Source organism: Ctenocephalides felis, unplaced genomic scaffold, assembly GCF_003426905.1.
Source record: "Ctenocephalides felis isolate EL2017-DRISC unplaced genomic scaffold, ASM342690v1 CF-g0.4_SCAFFOLD_01492, whole genome shotgun sequence".
NCBI classification, from domain to species: Eukaryota; Metazoa; Arthropoda; class Insecta; order Siphonaptera; family Pulicidae; genus Ctenocephalides; species Ctenocephalides felis.
In genome coordinates, this window is record NW_020537646.1 from 44,742,006 (window position 1) to 44,764,302 (window position 22,297).

Here is a 22,297-nt window from a genome sequence, read left to right on the forward strand (position 1 = left end):
AAATCGAATGTTTTTTTAATTATTCAAATCGGTTGAACGGTGTTTCCCAAATCGCCGACGAAAATTTGTATCCGCACACACACACACATACACGCAAACACACACTACCATTTTTTCTAAGGTATGCCAAAATATTCAGAAACTCTTGAAACGTAAAGATATATAAAAAATTTCATTTTCGATTTTTTTGCGATTACTATAACTTACCTTACGGGAAGTATAAAAAAATGCGTTTTTAATGAAACTTGTAATGTCGATAGAATTCATGATCTAAACAATTAAACGGAAAATATTATAGTTCTACGAAAAGAAGTTAACTTATGAAAATTGTAAATGGCGCTTTCAGGACTATTCGTACACCGTGATTAATTTTATTACTACAATCAATTATAGGATTGTTTGTAGGAGGATATCAATTGCAAATTGCATTGATTAGTTTAAATTAGTAAAAGTGAAATGTTTATTTTCAAAATAAACTGATAACAATTTTGTCTAAATAAATAAATCTAATTTTTTATTGATAAGTTTTATTATTTTAACATATCAGATGCAAAATGCCACTTACACCTAATAAATTGCAGATTTTATAATTTTGATTAGAACATATCAATTAGAAATCATATTAATTAGTTTGTAATGCAAGCAAATACTAAATTCCTATGGATTTACACATATCGGAAAGCTTATGCAAGTTGCTTTAAAGCAAAATGCCACTTACACCTAGTAAGGTCTTATTATTTTGTCGTATGAATATCATGTTCTGAGTACCTCAATAAATCATACATGATTTTGTTAAATTATTATTGATATACATTCATAAAAATTAATTAGAACTCCGTCCACAAAATTTGATTCATAATTTGGATTCGATTCATCTATATTTTAATTTATTTTTTATTTTTTTATTCTGTGGGATAACCACAGAGTAGCTCCAGGAAAAAATACTATTTAATTGCTTATTTATTTATATAAATTTATTTTATTTTTATTAATTACTACAAATTATTTAATTTAGAGAAGTATATTTATTCAATGAAATAAAAATATTTAGAAACGCCAATGCATATGACAATAATTTTGGCATGGGTGGACGTGAAGGGAGTTAGCAACCCTTGTGATCGATCTCGCAAAGTTGCGCATGCGCCTGGCATAAAAATATGAGGTCTTCTTTTAAATAATCACACTAACGTGCAATAGCTACTTAATATTAATACTAAAAACTATTCGATACCCTAAGTTTATTAACCGTTTTTGATTTTTGTTATTGAATTAAGACGGTCATAAGGTAATATCTCTCACACTTCAGTGTTCCGTTCCATTGTCATTTTGATATTCGATATTCAATGGTCAAAAACATGTTATCAATAAAAAATGGTTCTATGGTATCAATAAAAAATTCTTTGAAATCGATGTATTAATTTAAAAATATATCATCCGCATTGAATAAATTCTGATAATAAAAACATATCAATTATTGATCAGCCTATTGGGTTGCATGACAAAAGCTCAAACGTTAAGTTTTGATTGCAGTTTAAAAATAAGAATAAAAACACTTAAGACGTATTTTGACTTTCTTGAATTCTACTTATTATTATTTTTAACAGCAATCAGACCTTACATCATATGAGCTCTTGTGCTCAAACTTCATCCTTACGATTTATTCAACTGGCAACCCAATGGTTTTATTTTCAATTTGAAATATATTTTCGATAAACATTTTTAAAAATGATGCATACTACGCTGTACTATTTAGAATAGATGATATCTTCAATATCAATACCAATCTTTCAAATCGAATATCGCATTAAAATTCATTATTAAATCTTTTATAAAAAATAAGGGTTTTCCGATTTTCCGACGTTTCAAGTCATTCGAAATTTTTGAAATCAAATCTTTAACCGATTTTCGAAATTAAATTTCAAATTGTGCTGATAAGTTTTTGGTAAAGGTCGGGGTCGGTCAAACTGTCCGTTTTTTTCGTAATATTTTATTAAAAAAAGATTACACTATTTGAATGAAACTTTATATAAACTATGATAGGTCTACGACAAGTCGCATAAAATTTGGAAAGGAATACGCTTTTAGAAAATATAGACGGTGTCTAAATGTATAAAATATAAACTTTTTTCCGAAAATAACTAACATGTTTGGAGAAATTTCGGACAAAATTAAAGAATTTACAGTAATATGGTTCCTAAAATCATAAACCCTACAACAACTCGTTATATTTATAAATCTCACTCATAAATTAATATATCAATTTCTTATCGATTATATCGATTTATGTTGACTATTTGCACAAATCGGGAATTTCATGCAGCTTGCCTTACTCCATATATGACTAGTTTGAAATTATTTCATTTGATCAGCTTTCAATACAAATTTCGAGGAATAAGAAATATTTTTTATTAAGAATTTATATCAGCACAGCAAGTGTTTTATTTCAAGTACTTTATCATTTAAGAAATAAGAACATTTTTGATAACAAATAAAATATATTTATTTAAATGTCAAATATTAAGGCCAACAAAGCAGCTCAATATTAAAATCAAGTAAAAGTCATATATATTCAACAATATTTTTGCACAAAATTCAATTATATAAAATATAGAGATAAAATTTAGTTTTAATGTAGAACATTTGGTTCCTTGTAAATCTAATTCAATTACAAGACACCATCTAAATATCTAGCATACATATGTATATATAAAACATTTCTAAAAAGTCTTAAGTCATTAATGGATAGGCTTTCATCTTGCTTCTCCACTCATTTCAATGCAATGTATACATCAAATCAAATGCTGTTTACTATAGCACCTAGTTTTTTATGGTTTTGTTTAAAATCAATTGGACGGGTTATTTTTTTTTTGTAAAAATATAATTTCCAAACCTATAAAGGAATGCTTCAAATTAAAATTTATAAAATACTATACCAACTATTAAATTTAAATACTGTAAAAATTAAAAAGGGTAACTATTTTAAGTATGAATTGATGAACAGCTAGAACAGTCATCAAAAAATACTTGAATAAATACTTCCTATAATGAATGTATTCTTTTTTTGGCAATTTTCATGTAAATCCAAGCGAAGACTTAATTTGCTATGTGTACATATTTTAGTCATTTTTAAGTATTATTACAAATTATCAAGCTATTTTCAAATTAACTTTAAAAAATTCTAAAATGATACTGTGTAGTACCAATTTAAGACAAGATTTTGTTTTAGATAAACAAAATATTGTATTATCATATTCTGATAATTGTCATGTCTCTTGAAATATGATTACTCAAATTTCAATTTTATTGCAATGGTTGGAGCGCCATTCTCATAATAGAATAGAATTTGTCAGTTAATATATTTTGCAATCTAGAGCACTGCATTTTTTCATCTAAAACACATAATATTAATCTAGATCATAATTCAAAAAAAAATTAGAAATCTATATAAAAAAACAACAAAATTTAAGCCAATTTTTTGCCCTCCCCTTTAATAATGGACAAAATAGTGAAAAGCTTGAAGAAATTACATTTTTAGCATAAATATAGAAACTGTACAATGAATTAGAAAAGTGATCGGCACAAGAAACAAAATTCAATAATAATTGTAGCTAATTCACCCGGTAATTTTAACTTTCCTCTAGATATATGGAAGTACTTTCATCCTTTTTTTATAGTTGTGATTATGCATATCTAATCAATTTATCAATGAAATTTAGTTTAAGTAATTCCGTTTAATGTTATTCTCCTAGATCTTCAAATTCTTTTTCCCAAGACTCATCTGAGTTACTTGAACCATTGCTACTGTCGACAGAGTCTTTAGAACGGTTATCCTTTTTGAAGTGGTCTGATTCAATTGGCAAAGACATGTCCGACTTGCTTTCAGAAATTTTAGTTTCAGATTTTTTATTTGTTTTATTCTTTGTATTTTTGGTTTTCGCAGTATCCTTGTTTGGCTTTACTGAAATGGTGGATAGTTTTTGGGATTTGCTACTTGCATTTGAAGGTTGCGGGCTCTTCTTTGTACTGGACTTTTTATTAGTTTCCACTTTTGGTTGATCTGAAAAGACCATTTATAGTAAAATATTAGCAGTAAATATATTTTTTACCAATAATTTTTGACCAGGGTGGCTTTTTAATAATTCAACACCAATTTTTCCTACATTTCATAATGTTTAAGGTAATACAGCAATGCAATTATATAAATACTTGAAATCTAATAGAAAAAACTGAAATATATTGATTTTTAACTTCCCGAAGGAAAAGTTTATGTTTTCATAAAAAAAATCGAATTTGCTAATTTTGTTTTCTTGACGTTTCAAACCATTCTAAATCAAATGAGACCAGTTTTGGAAAAGGTGTCTTCATTAGAAAAAATGAGTAAAATAAAAATGATAACAGTTTAGACATTTTATCTAAATAGCCGTAGAAATCAAGTACAGGTAACCTGGTTAACCTGGTTCGAGAAATCAGCTAAATTCTAATATAATTTGAAATATTAAAAGCTATTAAAATAAGGTGATCATAATCCAGATTTGTTATATCAAAACCGGGACGACATCTTGTAATTATGCTTTTGCGCTAAATATTTTAAATATAATTTAAAATAACAAATACTGTTTGAGAATACAAATACTGAATTACTAACTTTTAGTAAGAACTTTATTATTCGATTAAATTATATAGAACTTGATTTTCGCTTTTAAGATTTGTATAATTTTCTGTTAAATTTTATTCATAATTAACTCATCGTAAGTATAAAATTAGTGCATGTGCCAGACAGTCAAAAAATTTGTTAATTTTCAATTTTTCTTTGCTAATTTTCACAAAATAGAAAACTAAAGTTCAATATTATTAATGTCAGATGATATTTTAACACACTTTTGAAATTTTGACTTTGGCACTTTTATCATAAAAGCATATTCAATTTATACATAATTTTTACATTTTTGATGAGCAATTATAGGTGTATTATCAAGTAATGCACAAATTCAATTTAACCCTATACTTTTAGTTTTGAAAACCCGAGACAATCTGAAAGAGAAGATCTAAATCTGGGACAAATATTGCTTGCTGAAAACTCTAGACACAAAGTGGAAATCCGGGATGGTCATCTTAATTAAACTATATGGTCACCTTAGCAAACTTCATCTAATTTTAAATTAGCGGAGTCACCAAGCAACAGCTTAATAAACATGATAAGAAATGTACAAAGATCTTTTCATTAAAAGCAAGAAATCGAAAATAACAGACTTTTTGCATAAAGGGCATGTAAAAATCTAAAGATGCAAAAAAGAAAACGCTTGTGGTAAACAGCACTTAAAAAAAAAATCTATACAAATTTATCCTTATTATAAAAATATAATAGTTTTTGAAAAGTAAAACCATAACTTCTCCATTTAGTAATCCTTAGTTTTGTATAGGTAATTTTTTGAAATGTAACTACATACTGAGTTATGGGCCGGGATTACCATCTATGTTTAGTTAATATTGATAACAATCTTCATAAATAAGCTACCTTTTGTGGTAGCTCTGCCTTGCATTTCTTTTTCATATTCCTGCAATAATTTATTCTGCTGTTCCTCACTCAATTCTACATCACAAGAAAATTCCTCCAGATCCCAACGAACAGCTTCTTCAGTCACATCTGATGTGAATCCTAAAGAAGAAAACGACGGTGTCGACCCTGATGATTGAATAGACTGAAAATGTTCAAATATTAATAGTCGCTGTTATTTACACTGTCTTCAGACCACTTTTCATATTTATTTCAAAATTTTACTTGTTGACTAAGTTCATCATGAAGAGATATTGTGCTTGGTCGGCTAGATAATTCACTATTAGATTTGGAATGTGCAATTGCTTTACTTCCAGCTACTTTGGGTTGAATGGTTGTTGGTTCAACAGATTCTTTCACTGGTGACACTGCAGCAGCTTCTGCTAACTTTGCCTTGCGTTCAGCAGCTTCAGCTTGTGCAAGACCATCTTCTAGTAATGCTTTGCGGAATAGATATCTTCAAGAGAAATGAATTATTATTAATGCATTTAACATCTCGCTTATATTATCATTCCATCTTATTATATTCTAAAATATTCATTTTTAACATTCCGAAGGAAATGTTTGTGTTTTCGCGAATGTTTATGATTTCACGCCGTCATTCTAAATCGAATGGGACTAAATTTGGAAGAAGTATGTGTGTAGCAGATTTTTGACTTCTGGTCGATGATTTTTCAAGAACGGCTGGACCGATTGCAACAATTTAACTCGATTTATTCATTAATTTTATTAACTTCCCGTAGGGCAAGTTATAGTAATCGCAAAAAAATCGAAAATGAAATTTTTTATATACCTTTACGTTTCAGAAATTTGTGAATATTTTGGCATATCTTAGAAAAAATGGATGTATGTGTGTGTGTGCATGTGTGTATGTGTGTTCGGATACAAATTTTCGTCGACGATTTCGGGAACACGGATGAAGCGATTTGAATAATTCAAAAAACATTCGATTCGTACTGATAAGGAGACGTGCTGTTTAGTTTTTGGCGAAGGCAGATCTAGCCGTTCCGAAGATACGGGGCAAAAAGTGCCAAAAACGGTAACTCAGTTTTTAAGAGAACGGAGCGTCCGATTTAAATAATTCAAAAAACACTTTACTTGTATTGACAAGATAAAGAGTTGATCAAATTTTCATGAAGGCAGGTCTAGCGGTTTCGGAGATCTAGTAAAAAAAAGTTTAAAAAAATGCCATCTGGCGGTCAAAAAGATCATTAGACATATACATATAAAATTATCAGATATTTTATAGAGATTTTAACAATAAGTATAAATTTTGTTTTCATTCCTATGGGTTCCGTACCAATGTTTATCCGTTATTATAACTAATTTCGAAACAAACATCAGCTTTAAAAATATATGCAGAATAACTGACATTAATCGCAATATTCTAACTACAATGTTACCTCATCCAAAAATCATGATGTCCAACTTTATCAGGAACTAAGGTCACATATTTTTCATTTAAAACAGTACTGCTGGCTAGATGCCGAGCCAAGCGATCTTGTGTTAATTGATCTTCTAAAATGACATCTTCCCATCTCTGATATTGAGTTTTAAGAGCTGGTTCTGGAGGATTTAAGTAGGTTGAGTCCTTTAATTGAAGTTCCAACAAATGTTTCTGGAAAAAATAATCAGCAAATATAGTTAAAATCAATTTGATTTAATGACTACATAACTTAAATTTGAGCCGCCCAGTGCACACATCGATTAACTCCATAAAACAAAAAGTTGAGAAACGCGATGATTTAATGTATATTGTTTTTTAAAATTTCCCTGATAATATGAATTCAAATATAAATGTAGAAGCGTCGATGCACGGCCAGAACAGATACAGCGTTACTGAAACGATTTACATTATACAGAGTATGGAGTTAATCGAAATGGCTTCTGAAATAAATTAATTATTATTCAATGGCCAAAAAAAATTTGCCATTTAACGGTGCTAATCTTTATTATTCCGGAAAGTTATTATAAATACTAAAAGTTATGATTATACCAAGTTCTTTCCCACTAATATCTCAGTTTTTTCAAAAAGTGGAGTTAGTCGATGTGCGCACTGAGCGGCTCATTTATTTTATCGGAATAAAAAAACTTAATTGGCCCCATGATAATTTTAATGAAAAGATTCTCTTAAAAATGTCTTAACTTCTCTTCTCTTAATAATGTACAATGTTAAATGTAATACATCAAATTTTGTAATTTCTACAGTCGATTACTGATATAATTGTTTATAATTATTAATTTCATATTTTATATCATTGTTATGTACAAGAAAAAGAAAGTAATTGATAATGCACTATATATAACCAATTTTGAAGCAAATAATATTAGTGAAATGATAATCTTGTACAACATTATTAGTTTAAATTGAAAATAACCTTGATACATAATAACTTCCTTAAATATATAAATACAACAATTTTAACGGTTTGTGATTTAAGATACGTATTAGAAACTAAGTTGCTGAATGGTCGAAAACAAATAGCCAATGATATGTCCAAATAAAATAATTGATGCAATGTTTATCAAATATAAAATATATATGAAAACCAAGTAATATTTTGAAAAATTACCTGTAGCCCTGTCAATGCGATAGATCCATTGCCAGAAGTTATCAGTATCGCTTCAGTTTCATCATCATCTGGAGCAGGATTGAGAACAGTACCAACTTGTCCTTTTTTAAGCATTTATTAAAAAGTAGTAAGTTTTTTGTCAAATATATAAGAAAACTATTTAAATAAATACTAACCCAGAAAAGCACTAAAACTCTTTTTAACTTGATTTGCTGTCGAATCTGGTTCATCAAGCTGGGAATGGGATAAAAATTTGATAAATATTATAACAAAAACATAGACGTCTATAAGATAATATAAGCTTTTTAAAATTATTCTTCATATTGTTGAAATACTTATTATTTCATAATGTTTAATTCTTGGGGAATATGTTTTCCAATGTTATTAAAGTAGCAAAACTTGATTTCAAAGAATCATTTTGGTATCTAATATTCATATTGAATATTTATTATGGTATAGAACTATGCAATTCAAAATAAGTGACAACATTAGTCACTAAACTATCAGTTGCATTTTTGAACCATTCATCATTATGCAAACATTTACCTTCAACGTTTGTGAAATAACATTCGAAGCTGCTGTAGCTTCCTCTTTAACAACTGTAGATATTTCACCTAAATCTTTACGAACAGCTTCGAGAACTTCAGCAGACTAAAATAAAATATTTATATAATATATTTAAATTAAAATATTATAAATTCATCAAAGTCCTTCATTACCTTTGATTTTGCAGTATTATACCAGGAGCCCCACCATGAATCATTACTGTAAATTTATGTGATAAATATTTATATTATGAAAAGAGACGTCATACGTTTTTTTAAAAGTAACAAACATTTGAATATGTTACATTAGACGAAAAATAAAGAACAATGCGAAATTTATAACTTATAATTTTCTAGTTTTGACAACGTCAAAACACAATTGTGGTTGAGTTCATCAAACTGCGTATGAAGTATAAAATATCAATTTTGGCGTATAAACTTTATTGACACTATAATTTGATAATTGCAAATGCAATTAAACTAATTCTAATTGATAAAAATATTGTTAACATTTCAGGAAAATAACACATTTAAAAAGAACTGTCAAAAATATGTCAAAGTTTATCATTCAAATGTATAATAAAACAAAGCTAATCACTTACTTTTCTGCCATGCTTATTTATCACAATACTGCAGGTGTCAAATATTTTGTATTAAGTCAAATTTTTATATGAATCACTTTTGAATTTATTTAGTATTTAACATTTTTATTAGAAATTTGTTTATTGTTTTGATGATATAAGCGCCATGTTTGCATATTGAGTGACCTATAATGAACCTACGACAAAATTTATTAGTACATGATATTTTATTTGACGAGTTTTTTATGTCAATAGAATGATGTGCAATTACTCAATTGTTTAATAATATTATTTTGCTTATTATTGCGTCAATTTCGACGTTTTAAACAACGTAAGCTAAATTCTCGGATAATGTCGGTATTGCAGTTACCTATATATGTTTAGTATTTAATTTGACCACTGCGCGCCGCTGGTAGTTCAATGGAATTTTGTATTAAAGTTGAACTCCAACTGGAATCCCTTTCGACTAGATTTAAGTGGCATTTTGCCTCGCCTTAAGGCAAATTGCATGAACGATACGTATGAACTAGTGGGGCGTATGGCATCGTGCCTTAAGACAATTTTGGAACTTCCGGTACCAAAAATTATTTTTTTTCTAAAAAAATTAACATTGTTGGAAGAATTTTACTTTGAAAAAATTAGATTTATGAGAAACTATAAATTTTTGACAAAAATATACTTTTTTAGAAAACCGCCGAATTTAATCAGTTCTTCATCTTGTCAATACAAGTAAAATGTTTTTAACTTCCCATAGGGTAAGTTATTGTAATGGGCCGAAAATCGAAATTGAACATTTTTACGTTTCTCGACGTTTTGAAGGTTTTTGAACATTTTGGCATACCTCAGAAAAAACGAATGTATGTGTGTGTGCGTGTGTGTGTATGTGTGTATGTATGTATGGATACAAATTTCCAGTCACGTTTTCGGGAGCACGGATCAACGGATTTGAATGGTTCAAAAAACATTCGGTTCACATTAATAGGTAAAAGAGCTGATTAGTTTTTGGTAAGGGCAGGTCCAGCCGTTACGGAGGTACGGAGCAAAGAGTGCAGAAAATAGAAATCGACTTTTGAGAGAACGGAGTATCGGATTTGAATGATCTAAAAAAACATTCAATTAGTAATGACTGGGAGAAGTGGTTATTAGTTTTTGGCAAAGGCAGGCCCAGCTATTTCGACGATACGGAGCTAAATGTTAAAAAAAATGGTAGTTTTTGAGTGAACTAAGCGTCCGATTTGAATGAATCAAAGAACATTCTGCTTGTTTCAACAAAATAATTGCTTTCGGATAAAAACATTTGTTTCTATTTTTTTTTCAAAAAATATTTTTGTAATTTTGGATTAAAAATTCAAATCAAAAAATGACCCAGGCTAAGCACAGTCTAAGCGCCACTCTGTTACAAATGTTTACCCAAATGCGTTCAGACTGTTTATGTACTGGAGCACTTTTCCGATTCGAATTTTGTGAAAACTATTGAAAAATGGGAAAATGCCACCAAGCTAAGCGCAGTATAAGTGAAAATGTCGCACAGAATTATTTGCAAATGCGTTTAGACTGTGACTATACAGGAACTTTTTTAAATTGATTTATGATTTACATTTGATTTACTCGGATATAACTGCTAAGATAGCAAAAATAATGAAAGTTACAACAGTATTTGTAATGATATAATTGAAAACGTTTAAAATTTCTCGAATATTTCATTACGGTACGGAAAGTTCCAGCAATTTGCCTTAAGGCACGATGCCATACACCACTAGTTTAAATTATTAAAATCGGACGCTCCGTTCTCTTGGGTTACCGTTCTTGGCACTTATTGCCCCGTATCTTTGACAAAAAAACGACAAAAATGGCACTTTTATTTTTTCCTCGAACTTTTTTTTGAGTTTACTTAGAATTGAACGCTGATTTCAAATATACCTTCCGTTGTTTCTTAACAGCTCCAGTTTTTCAGGTTTAGGGGATTACTCCAATTAGTCATTTTGGCTATAATGACATTCGGATTTAATTACGGCTTCGACTCTAAGACGTTGTGTACTTAATTCAGATAGTTTTTGTTACTTCTGTGGTTAATATGTTGTCGACAAATACTGGAAACCTATGTCGAACTATGTAAAGACATCGTATTTCATTCACTTTAAAACTGAATTGTGCAATAAAGATAAAACATGGCTTTTTCATGGCGAAAAAAAATGCGTAGTGTGTTAACGTTGTTATCCAGAAGAAAAAAAAGGCTATAATTTTAATACCCCCATTATTTAAAAAAAAACTCAGAATTACCACGACGATTTTTTCTTCTGGATGGTAAATACTAAAGAAATAAATTCAGACAATGGAAGCAAATAGTCATAAACCACAATCCCAATGGTATTGAGGTCTACTTATGATCAGCTACACAACCCCTACCCACGCTAATGATGAACAACCTAGAACATCAACATCACCTGCCTACCAAGTAATGGATCCAGAAACCAACGTTAAAAGAAAAGGCAGGAAGAATTAAAAGATGATATTTGATGTAATTGACTTGAATTCACCACTTGCACTCTTATTCAAAACCGTTTTTGGAAAATTTTGGAGATATTAGCGAATAGCAGGGCGAGAGTATCCAACAAGACATCTGAACTTTGGAGGAGCGATATCAAGGAAGGTAGAACATCCACATGTTATGTTGGCTGAAAGTTGTTGGAGCTCATGACAAAATCAGCCAGGCCTTGGCCATGCTCGAAAATCACGAAAAAAAAACTTTTGAAATCATTAAATGAAATTTGTTACATCTAAAAAATTAGAGCTGTTAGAAAATTTCTGTTACGATGTTTTTGAAATCAGTGTCCTCGAATACTTAAAAACCATCATAATATCTCAGGAAAAAAATTTAGTGTGCGCAGTGTAATCGATTTAATTACAGAGAAATTGAGATTTACCTATTTAGTGTTTTTATTTCGAAAATAAAGTTTTCGCTTTCACTAAAAAGTAATTAATGACATTTCCAATTGATATCTTTCAAACAGACTTATAACATCTGTAATTTTGTTAATTACAGTATACAAAGAAGCACTTGTATTGTATCTTGTGTGTGCTAAAAGCGCGGCCCATTATTTCAAATTTTCATAGTTTTCAGCTGCATTTTTTAAGACTGCTGTAATCCTACGAGATACTAATATAGAATGGGCTCAGCCGTTTTTGAGAAAATGTCGGCCAAAACTTTAATTTTATCTCCCATACACACACATATGTTTGTTCCAATTTTGGTCTCAAGCCATTTAGAATTTATAATCGAATAAACATAAAATTAGCAAGTCCGATTTTCTGACGCAGACAAATACTTTTCCTTCATGAAGTTGTTGTAGCACTATGATTTTTTAATCATTTAATGAAAAGATTTTACAAATTATATAAAGTTGTCTAGATCTATTTCTACAATTTATAATCTAGATAATTTATTTCCTGCCTTCCCGAAGAAGTTCATTTTGATAGAAAATCCGATTAGCTAATCTTCTTGACATCGTAAATAGAAAAACAACAAAAAACAAACTTTCGAGTTACTTGTAGTAACAATATTTTATCTTTCATTAAGAAAAATTGAAATAACAGTTATTCCAATTTACCTCTTACAATTCTAAAACATTAAATTATGTAAAAGCTTTTTGAAAGATGACTTTAATTTGAGCTATTTTTCAAAAACCTATGGTATATTAAAAGATTTTTTTTATAAATTTTCAATAAACGATCCTACTTAGCATGATAATAGGCAAACTTAAAAACTTGGTATATTAAAATAGATGAAATACAAATTCTTAATTTATTCAGATTTTTTCTTGAAGTTTATTATCCTAGTTTTCAAAATTTTATTGGTTTCCAAAGCTCGCAAATCAAATATATATGACCTAACGTGTAAACTGATGTAAACTTATAAAACATATCAACACTATTCTTTCTACGGTCACTATTTTATCAAAAAGTAAGTTTTCAAATTGTTTGAGTTTAGTTAAACATTTAAATAATTTGATTATTTAGAAATATCGTAATGAATAAAAATATCATTAACATTTGCTTCTTAGATTAAATAAACCTGTCACTAATCGTTATAATGTTTTGTCTAATTTATTTTTACTGAAGAACTATTTAGATAGAATTTTAGTAACATATTTAAACATAAAGAAAGTTAAGTTTCTCAAATTTTAATATGGTCTTAAACTAATTATTTTTACTCATATATTAGTGCAGCAAATGCATATGGCCTCGCAATTTGAAGACGCCCTTAAAATTTAAAATACTATTCAAAAAGCTGCAAACATTCTTTTTTAAATCCTATTTCCTATTCTCCTTTAAAATCCTATTCCCCTTTTAAAGCTCATTCAAATCCTATAAATACGAGTAAAGTTCAATGTTTAAATGTAATGATTCTATACAGCCTAAATATATTAGAACGGTATATCAAAATTAACGGACACATTTAACTATTCAAAATAAATAAATTATTACAATTATCCTCGTCTGATTTATCAATCAGTCTGCTCATAAATAAAAATTGGAATTATTCATGACTTCTCTGAAATCATAGCTGATCTTATCATGTGGTTTTGGACACAAATTGAATTCGATCCAGATTGAATGAGATTATATAGTTAATTTAATGACACAGCTTCCGTCGAGATCCTGTGCCGTATTATAATACTGATGATTTAATCGCTAAAAGGGTCGAGAATTCATTTTCGTCCGAACGCCGGTAGCCGAAAAAAAGCAAACGTAACACCTTAGGGTGGGTCCGGAAATTAATTTTGGTCCTTGATGCTTCTGAAAGATTGAATATTTCATAAATATATTTTCATATTTATTATTTACGCTTAATAGCTGATATTTATACAATAAATGACAAGTTCATTGAAAAAAACAAAACGATTTATTTTTGAAATTTTAATTTTGCGTATAAATAAGAATTCACACGTTGTTATTATTGCTAGGGTGTCAATTTCATTTGGCATACTAAAATTAAAACTAAGATATCATAGATTTGAAAAAAGTAAATAGTTGAAAAATTATTGTTAAAATATATTGTAAAATTTAAAATCGTAGTTCAAAATTTTAAAATTGATTGAAGATAATTTTCAAGAATGCCATTTAATCAGTCGCGATTCCACAGAAGGGTCACGAGGATCATGATCCACCATGAAGGTTTTAGAACTTAGGTAGAACCATTAATTCAACAATAAAATTATTTCATAATGATTTTATTTATATATTTTGTCACCACACACACATTATGAAACTCCGGATTAAGACTCCAAAAGTTAAGAAACGTATCACAAATATTTTTCTCATACATCATTTTCAGCAAATGGCCTTAAGTATTAAGAACTAACTAAGCATTAAGAACTTTTAAATATATATCTTATTATAAGAAGTAGGTATATCTAGTAGCATAGGTTTATAGAGCATTATAAAATGAGAAATTATTGCAATTTTTACTCGCGTCCAAAAAGCGCAGTTCAATTTTTCAAACTTTGATAAAATTTCAAAATTAATTAACTTGTCCTAAATCCCAAAAATTTTACGGGGCAAAAAGTGCCGAAAACGGTAACTCAGTTTTTAAGAGAACGGAGCGTCCGATTTTAATAATTCAAAAAACATTTTACTTGTATTGACAAGGTGAAGAACCGATCAATTTTCATAAAGGCAGGTCTAGCGGTTTCGGAAATCTAATGAAAAAAGTAAAAAAAAAATGCCATTTGGCGGTCAAAAATGATCATTAGACATATGCACATCAAATTATCAGATATTTTATAGAGATTTTAACAATAAGTATAATTTTGGTTTACATTCCTATGGGTTACGTACCAATGTTTACGCGTTAGACGTTGACGCGGCGCTTACGCGGTTTGATATTTCGTCTTTATGCAGTTAAAGCAGTACGATTGCTTTGAAAAAAAGTTTAGATCTTTCAAAGTATGTCAAAATAAAGAAAACATTTTTTTCAAAAAAAGAAAATTTTTTTTTTTTTAAAAAAAGTAATTTTTTGTCTAATTGTTTGTCAAAAATCTTATCTTTTGAAGTAATTTTTTTTTTCAAAAATGTTAATCGTTTTTAAAAAAGTAATAATTTTTGGTACGGAAAGTTCCAGCAATTTGCCTTAAGGCACGATGCCTTAATTGCCTTAAGACAGAATTCCACTTACAGCTAGTTGATGAAATAAATTGTAAGCTTAATAGAGTTTAGTTCTCATTGAAGAGAACAAATTGTGAACAAACAAATAAATCATACTGCTTTAAATGAAAATTTAAAATGGATATACTATTTGTAACTAAGCATGTACTAGAACTGATGAAATATGGGGTGAAAAGAATAATGCTTTTTATAGGAAAAGTGGAGAAATATTCTAGTACATATTACTAAATATTCATGTAAAATTTGATAATTATTGCTTTAAGATCTTTGGTAAAATCCGTGGAGTTTTATATGTTGATGTACTTTTAATCATAAAACGTTAAATAAAACTTTATTTTTGAATTTTGTATTAAAATCGGCTGAGTCCATTCTTCGAAATCGACAATTGAATATAATATTCTTCAATCAAGTTTATATTAATTTTAATCATGGTATCATATTGAATATTTATATTTGTGCTTTGCAATTGATAAAAATGGATTGCATAGAATTTATGTATTAAATATTATTAAAAATAATATAGATTTTGTATAAAATTGCGCATAAGTTATTATAATGTATTGCAGATTTTGTTCCATACTAGTAGTTTTAGATACTTCTTGAGTTTTGTACTATTATTGGTGCTTTATCCTATTTTAAATTCACAGTATCGGATTTACAAATTTAACTTTCTACTTTTCAATCATTTGCATTAATTTTCCTCCTGGTCCATTTCAATTATGAACATAAAATTATATACAATTTATTTTATATATCTCTCTTTTTTGCAGGGCTTCTTCATTTGTTAGTTTGTCAGTCCAGTGGTCCGTCTAGGGCCATACTCCAAAAGCTCTAGTGATTTAAATGCATTTGAATCTGGAGATGTTACAGTAGCTAATAAAGGTATGTTCTTGTCAGAAAAATAAGATTCAACATTCCAATTAAATCTTTTTCAAGATTTTGGCCTTTAGTATTTTATATTGACGAAGATGAAGACGTCTGTCACAATAAGATTGTATATTTAACTATAGTTATGTTTCGATAAAACCTGATAAAATTAAATATTTTATTCGTACATATCGAAGCTTTTTATTTTATTTATAATTTTTATAATTGCTAAATTTTGATTGTAACAATTGAAAGTTAATTGAGAAAAATTATAATTTCTAATAGTCTTTTATTGACATTGTTTCAAATGTACATATTTTTTCAAAAATTAACTGACAAACTGACTTGTGAGTAGGGAAAGTATGGACAAAATAATATGGTGTTTTTTAAATGATCTTTGTTTATTTAATGGTATTATAATCAGTTTCAATCGTTTTTACACATCTCAGGATTATTGACTACAAGTATCCTTTTAATTAAATAAAAATTATAATAAAATATTTATTACAAAAAAATGTAACTAATTACAAAAAACAATTTGTTCATATAATACAGACAAAATGACATATAAGGTAAAAACATAAAAACATACTCATTTGAAGGCAGTTTGCAAATAAATCGTAAATAAAATTTGCACATGACGCATGGGAATAAATCACACATCGTTACCATACTTTACCAAATAACATAATGTAAAATTTGATTTGTTTTTGGACTGGAAAGAACTGTGCTTGCAAAATAGTACTATGTTATTTGGTCTATTGTTTAATGTATGTCATTTTATCCAAAAATGAAATCAAACACTTGATAAGTGCAATAATATTAACCTAAATAACTAATTCTGGCATAAGATTATTGATATTAAAAAAAATAATTGCGAATAACAAATTAGGGGACAATTTCTATCCCCAGAAAAAATGAGAGAAACATCCTTAAAATAAAGTTTTAAAAACACAATACACGTTTGAACTAATTAATGCGACAAGGCTGTGATAATGACGTTCAACATCTGACATACAATCGCGGAAACTTAACTAAAACTAGCTAATTTTCAAATAAAGCTACTGTATCATTTTGTCATTTTTTTTTCTTATATGTCGAAATCTAAACAATCACTCGACAAAAAGCTCCAGCTATACAAGGTACTGATCAAGCCAATATGGACATACGGGGTCGAACTGTGAGGATGCGCCAGCAAAATCCAAATAGTACAACTCTAGAGACTGCAGTCAAAATCTTTAAGATTGATAACCAAAGCGCCCAGGTACGTTTGTTTATCAAATATTTTTGAGTTCGATTAGATCCCTATAGCTTAGAGAATATTTAGATTCTGATTGCTATCTAATTATAAAATAAACAAAAAATCGGTTATCCAATTAGGTGATAGATTCGCTAGGAAAGAGTAGAGTGTGACACGTCTGTTATCCTCTGCCCTGCCGGTTCGGCACTCCTGTCATAAAACAATAACGTAAAGTCAGCGATGGAACGCTTGTCCCTGTACCGTAATAACGCGGATCGGCATTCGTAATAATAAATATATAAATACATACGTAGTACGTGTGCGGAGTGTCTCTCAATCCTCTCTAACACAGCACGACGACCAAATAAAACACATAGACCAGCAGCCGGTACATATTTACACAAAACATTTTTACAAATGCTAATCGATGATTCGCCACATTACATAATATATATTGATATTCTTAATAAATTAACGAAAATCGTATTATATAAATTAAGAGTATGAAATAATGAAGTACAAAATGACCAACTTACCAACAAATGAAGAACAAGTGTTTAAATATTGTAAATTTAATACGTGGATCATTCAACTAGTATTTTGCAAACAAATGGAAAACATTATGCCACGGGAAAGTGGCAATTTATTTTTGTAAATAATCTCCTTCAAGCTCAATGCATTTGGCCCATTAATGTGCTCCATATTTTACAAACCAAAAAATACGTTGTCTCAGGGACTGAAAATTAGCCCCAAAAGTTGCGGTGAAGCAAAGTGCTTGTTAAGTGATCTTCGTAAATGCAAAAATTAATAATGTTTATAATATTAACTTCATATCCTTCAAACATTCGAGCCTAAAGATAATAACGTTTTTGGTTCATGTTTAGGGTAGAATGGGCACGAAGGTCCAGTTTGACTTTAATCAATTATACTGAGAAAACCAAACCAACTACATCAAAATAAATAGCATCAAATGAATAATTATCTAGCTATGTTCAGTGAAATTTCTAGCTAATTAAACGATTTGAATGCTCCTCTATTTCAGGTTTAAATTGTTTGACAGTGCCTTTATATTTATACCTATTGCTTTCATTTTTCATTGCTATATGTGTTTTTATTGATTTAACATTTCTTTATCATTGTCAAACTATGTTTACTTATTATTTTTCAAAAAATTGTTACCTAGTCTATTTAACCAAAAGGCGGCAAAAAGATTCTTCACTTAATTTTTAATTGTAAAGAGGTTTTATGGAATAATAGCTACTTCATGCAATCAATGCGATGTAGTTAAATTACTAGTTTGAACAACAAAATTAAAAATTATAACCTAAATATGCCTTTTTAAACATAATTAACAAAAAATTTAGCAAATCTTACTATCATTAATCTTGCTTTTGTAAATATTTCTCGTTAATTTATCATAATCAGACACATTGTAATTGAAATACAATTATTACAAATAAAGTGAATACAACTTCAGTTCGAAATACCTATTTAACAGACATATTTTTTATAAAGATTGCATTGGTCACAATCTACATATGGACCTTTGCCATATCAGAATGAATGACGATAACTAATAATATTAAATTTGTAAAATTACATTCATATTTGCTTGTTCTTGTTGTTTACACTACGCCAGTGTAGAAGTTTAGATTTTTTTACCCTAACCATATCTAAGCTTTTCTAGAGGCCGTATAAAAAAACCTTTCGAATCTAACTTAAAAATAACAATACATCTTATAAAATAATTAAATAACATATACTTGAAAATCATATTCAGCTAACGTAATCTAAACAACCGTGCTTAAAAACATAAAAACTAACAACAACAAAAAAACTTTTGTCACAAAATTGATGTTGCTATTTATTTCGTGTTAATGGCCCGATTTAAGGTAATGGCTTGTTCTAACTTCAAATATTATTGGTAAAAAATTCTTAACTTCACTCGGAATTGAGATGATGGTGGTTAACCTTTTGATTTGTTATAATGTACCACAATTAAACGGTTTGAATAATCCTCTATTTCAATTTCAAATTGTTTGACAGTACCTTTAAATTTTTCCTATTGCTTTGATTTTGCATTTCTTTAAGTGTTTTTATTGATTTAACATTTCTTTATTGTCAATTAAGAAATGCTTTGAAAACAACTAGTATATGAAATTAGTACATAGTAGTAAATTAGTAGTTGTATGATTTAGAATAATACCTTTACCTCTGCTCTCCGACTACCAATCCGATAAACTCACGCAATGATACCGGCCGCGCGTCTTATTTTCTCGTTATCAGACCGCCCTGACCGCGGGCGAGCGGCCCAGATCAAAGGAAAGCGAAACTGCGAACAAAGGCGCCGAACCGAACATCCCCCGTGTTGGCCGCTTAAGAACTCAAAAACTCATAAACGCCCACTACACTACACACGACGAGTCTTATCCTCGCGAAAATCTATGATGTGCGCCAAGTGATATGGGGTATGGGTTGCATATCCCCCGATATCTGTGCCGATGGCTGCCCGAGATTCGGAAAATTCGGATGGACCAACAGGAAACACCTGATAGTGAATGAGTTCGTAAGAGACTGGTTTTCCGTTTTCCGAACTGCGTTTTCTTTAATATATTGTGAATCCTTTGCGGAGAAAAGTGGCACAAAGGGGCATTTATAATCAGCCGGCATTAATAAGGAATTTAGAAAATTTATATGAAAAGTTTTGTCGCTAAGAAGTTCTTCAAAACAACTTAAATTAGAGTAGAGTCGGGCTTAAAGGACCGCGGGTAAAAAGGCCCTCCACTGATATCTTAGAATCAAGTAAAGTTAAAATTTTTTAACAATAAAACTTGAAAGTAAAGAGCAAAAAATGTATAATCTGCCATAACCTGGATTGACGTAGCTATCAAGAGATACAAGACAATGATTGAAAATCCAAATTAAAAACTTTTTACATTTTTAGTTTTTTGGTTGTGAGCACTCTTGTATAGTTTATGAGACTTTAATATAATTTTAAAACTGGCAATGATGGCAGTGTGTACCGTTTACAACAATAGTGAATAAAAAAAGTAAATTAAGTCAAAATAAGCAATTTCACAAGAGATAGATTAAATAAATAGTTATAAAACTCTGCTGATGAATATTTTTGACAAAGTACCAGATCAAGGTTATATACAGTGTTATCTCTTTAAAAATGTGCAAATAAAATGTATATTCTTCTTTTATTAAAAAATGCTATTACTTCGAGAAAGCTTTTTGAAATTCAGACATTGGATCTGTTTACCACTTGGCTGTCCTATTCTACCCCGCCTATGAGATAAAAAGATGACAAATTTTAGAAAAACAACTAAAAAATCTATTTCTAAAATTAGATTAGAATGAACTGGGAATTTTACTGAACATAGTTTAATAGTTGTTTATTTGATACGTATTATGTATTATGATGTAGTTCATTTGCTTTAGACAGTATGATTACCTAAAGTAAAATTAGACCTTTGTGCCCTGCCCTAGGCAAAATGGCATTTGCTTTTTACTGCGTTGTGATAATTCCACAACCCATAATTGTTCTAATTAGATTTTTGCTTTTTTATTTATTTAGTGTATATTTTCATACACCTTAATTACTCCGTTTTCACTATTATCGAAAATAAATACATTTGAAAAAGATGTTAATTTTTAATATGGGTTTTTCAACATTATATTTCTATTTCTTATGCTAACAATAGTTATGGATAACCCTCTTCATACATTCAGACCAAAAATATTAAATGTAAAATAAAATGAATTATTCCTTAGTATTTTTTATCAAATAATTAGAATATACTTTTCAACGGCATCTATGGATATTCAAAATACAATATTCATTACTCAAGAAAAAAATAGCCAAATAATGAATTAAAAAAATAACGCTTTTTTTCAATTTTGGATCCTACAATCCTCTTCAAAAGATATTTTAATATCTAAGTACATCATCAGGCGTCAGTAATTTCTGAAATCACCTTATTAACTTAACAATTTTGCAAATGTGCAAATTAATGAAGTATGAATAATATTAATAATATTTTTCTGCCCGTAATTTTAGATGACTTCCGAAATTTGTTTTTAAATTTGGTTAAATGTAGGGGCCACTGCATGAACATGACCGCAAAAAGTGTTCTAGTTAAACCTGATCCTAATCCAAAACTGGAATTAAATTGGAACTCTTGAATCCAAATATCACAAAGAGCGCAATTGTTGTCATACTCGTTTTGGCAACTCAATTCTTAGCCATATAAATATTTAAGCTTTATATGATATATTTTCTTCCGAACAGTTTATCCGACTGTTACAGTTTGACAAAATAAATTGTTAAAAAAAATAAAAACATTGTATTTGATCTTATGAAATTATTAATTTATACATTTATCTTGTTATGTAGTTTTAATATTTTACTCCAATTGAAATTGATATGCAATAATATTTTTTATATATTTAGGAAGAAAAACTAATTCATGATTTTTAACTACTTTCATATAGATCTTTTTTGAATTATGAACAATCTATTATGAAATCATCTAGTAATTCAGCATATGGCACTTTACCTTACTAAATGTGACATGTTTGTTAATTTATTTGAACAACATTTTTGGGCTTTTTTGTTGGTATGATTTCACTTGATATAATATTTTAGATATATAATCTCGAGTGAAAATCTGATATATCGCTTGGGCTAATATCAATTTGGCAGAGGTTGAGATCGAACCCGGAACCAGTGGTTGCTAATACACGTTCCAATCATAGGTGACAAACTG

The 22,297-nt window shown here is 28.9% G+C and overlaps 1 protein-coding gene across 1 annotated transcript; it reads right to left on the minus strand.

The window, feature by feature from the left end:
- Window positions 1-3,395: 3,395 nt before the first annotated feature.
- On the minus strand, window positions 3,396-9,582 carry LOC113370264. Its single transcript, XM_026610935.1, has 10 exons — window positions 9,525-9,582; window positions 9,275-9,450; window positions 8,847-8,892; window positions 8,674-8,778; window positions 8,304-8,361; window positions 8,128-8,228; window positions 6,958-7,172; window positions 5,780-6,011; window positions 5,516-5,699; window positions 3,396-4,057 (listed from the first exon to the last, which is right to left on the minus strand). Exons 2-10 carry the CDS (start codon window positions 9,283-9,285, stop codon window positions 3,738-3,740), a joined length of 1,272 nt encoding a protein of 423 aa, XP_026466720.1. The 5' UTR covers window positions 9,286-9,450; window positions 9,525-9,582; the 3' UTR covers window positions 3,396-3,737.
- Between the last annotated feature and the right edge of the window lie 12,715 nt (window positions 9,583-22,297).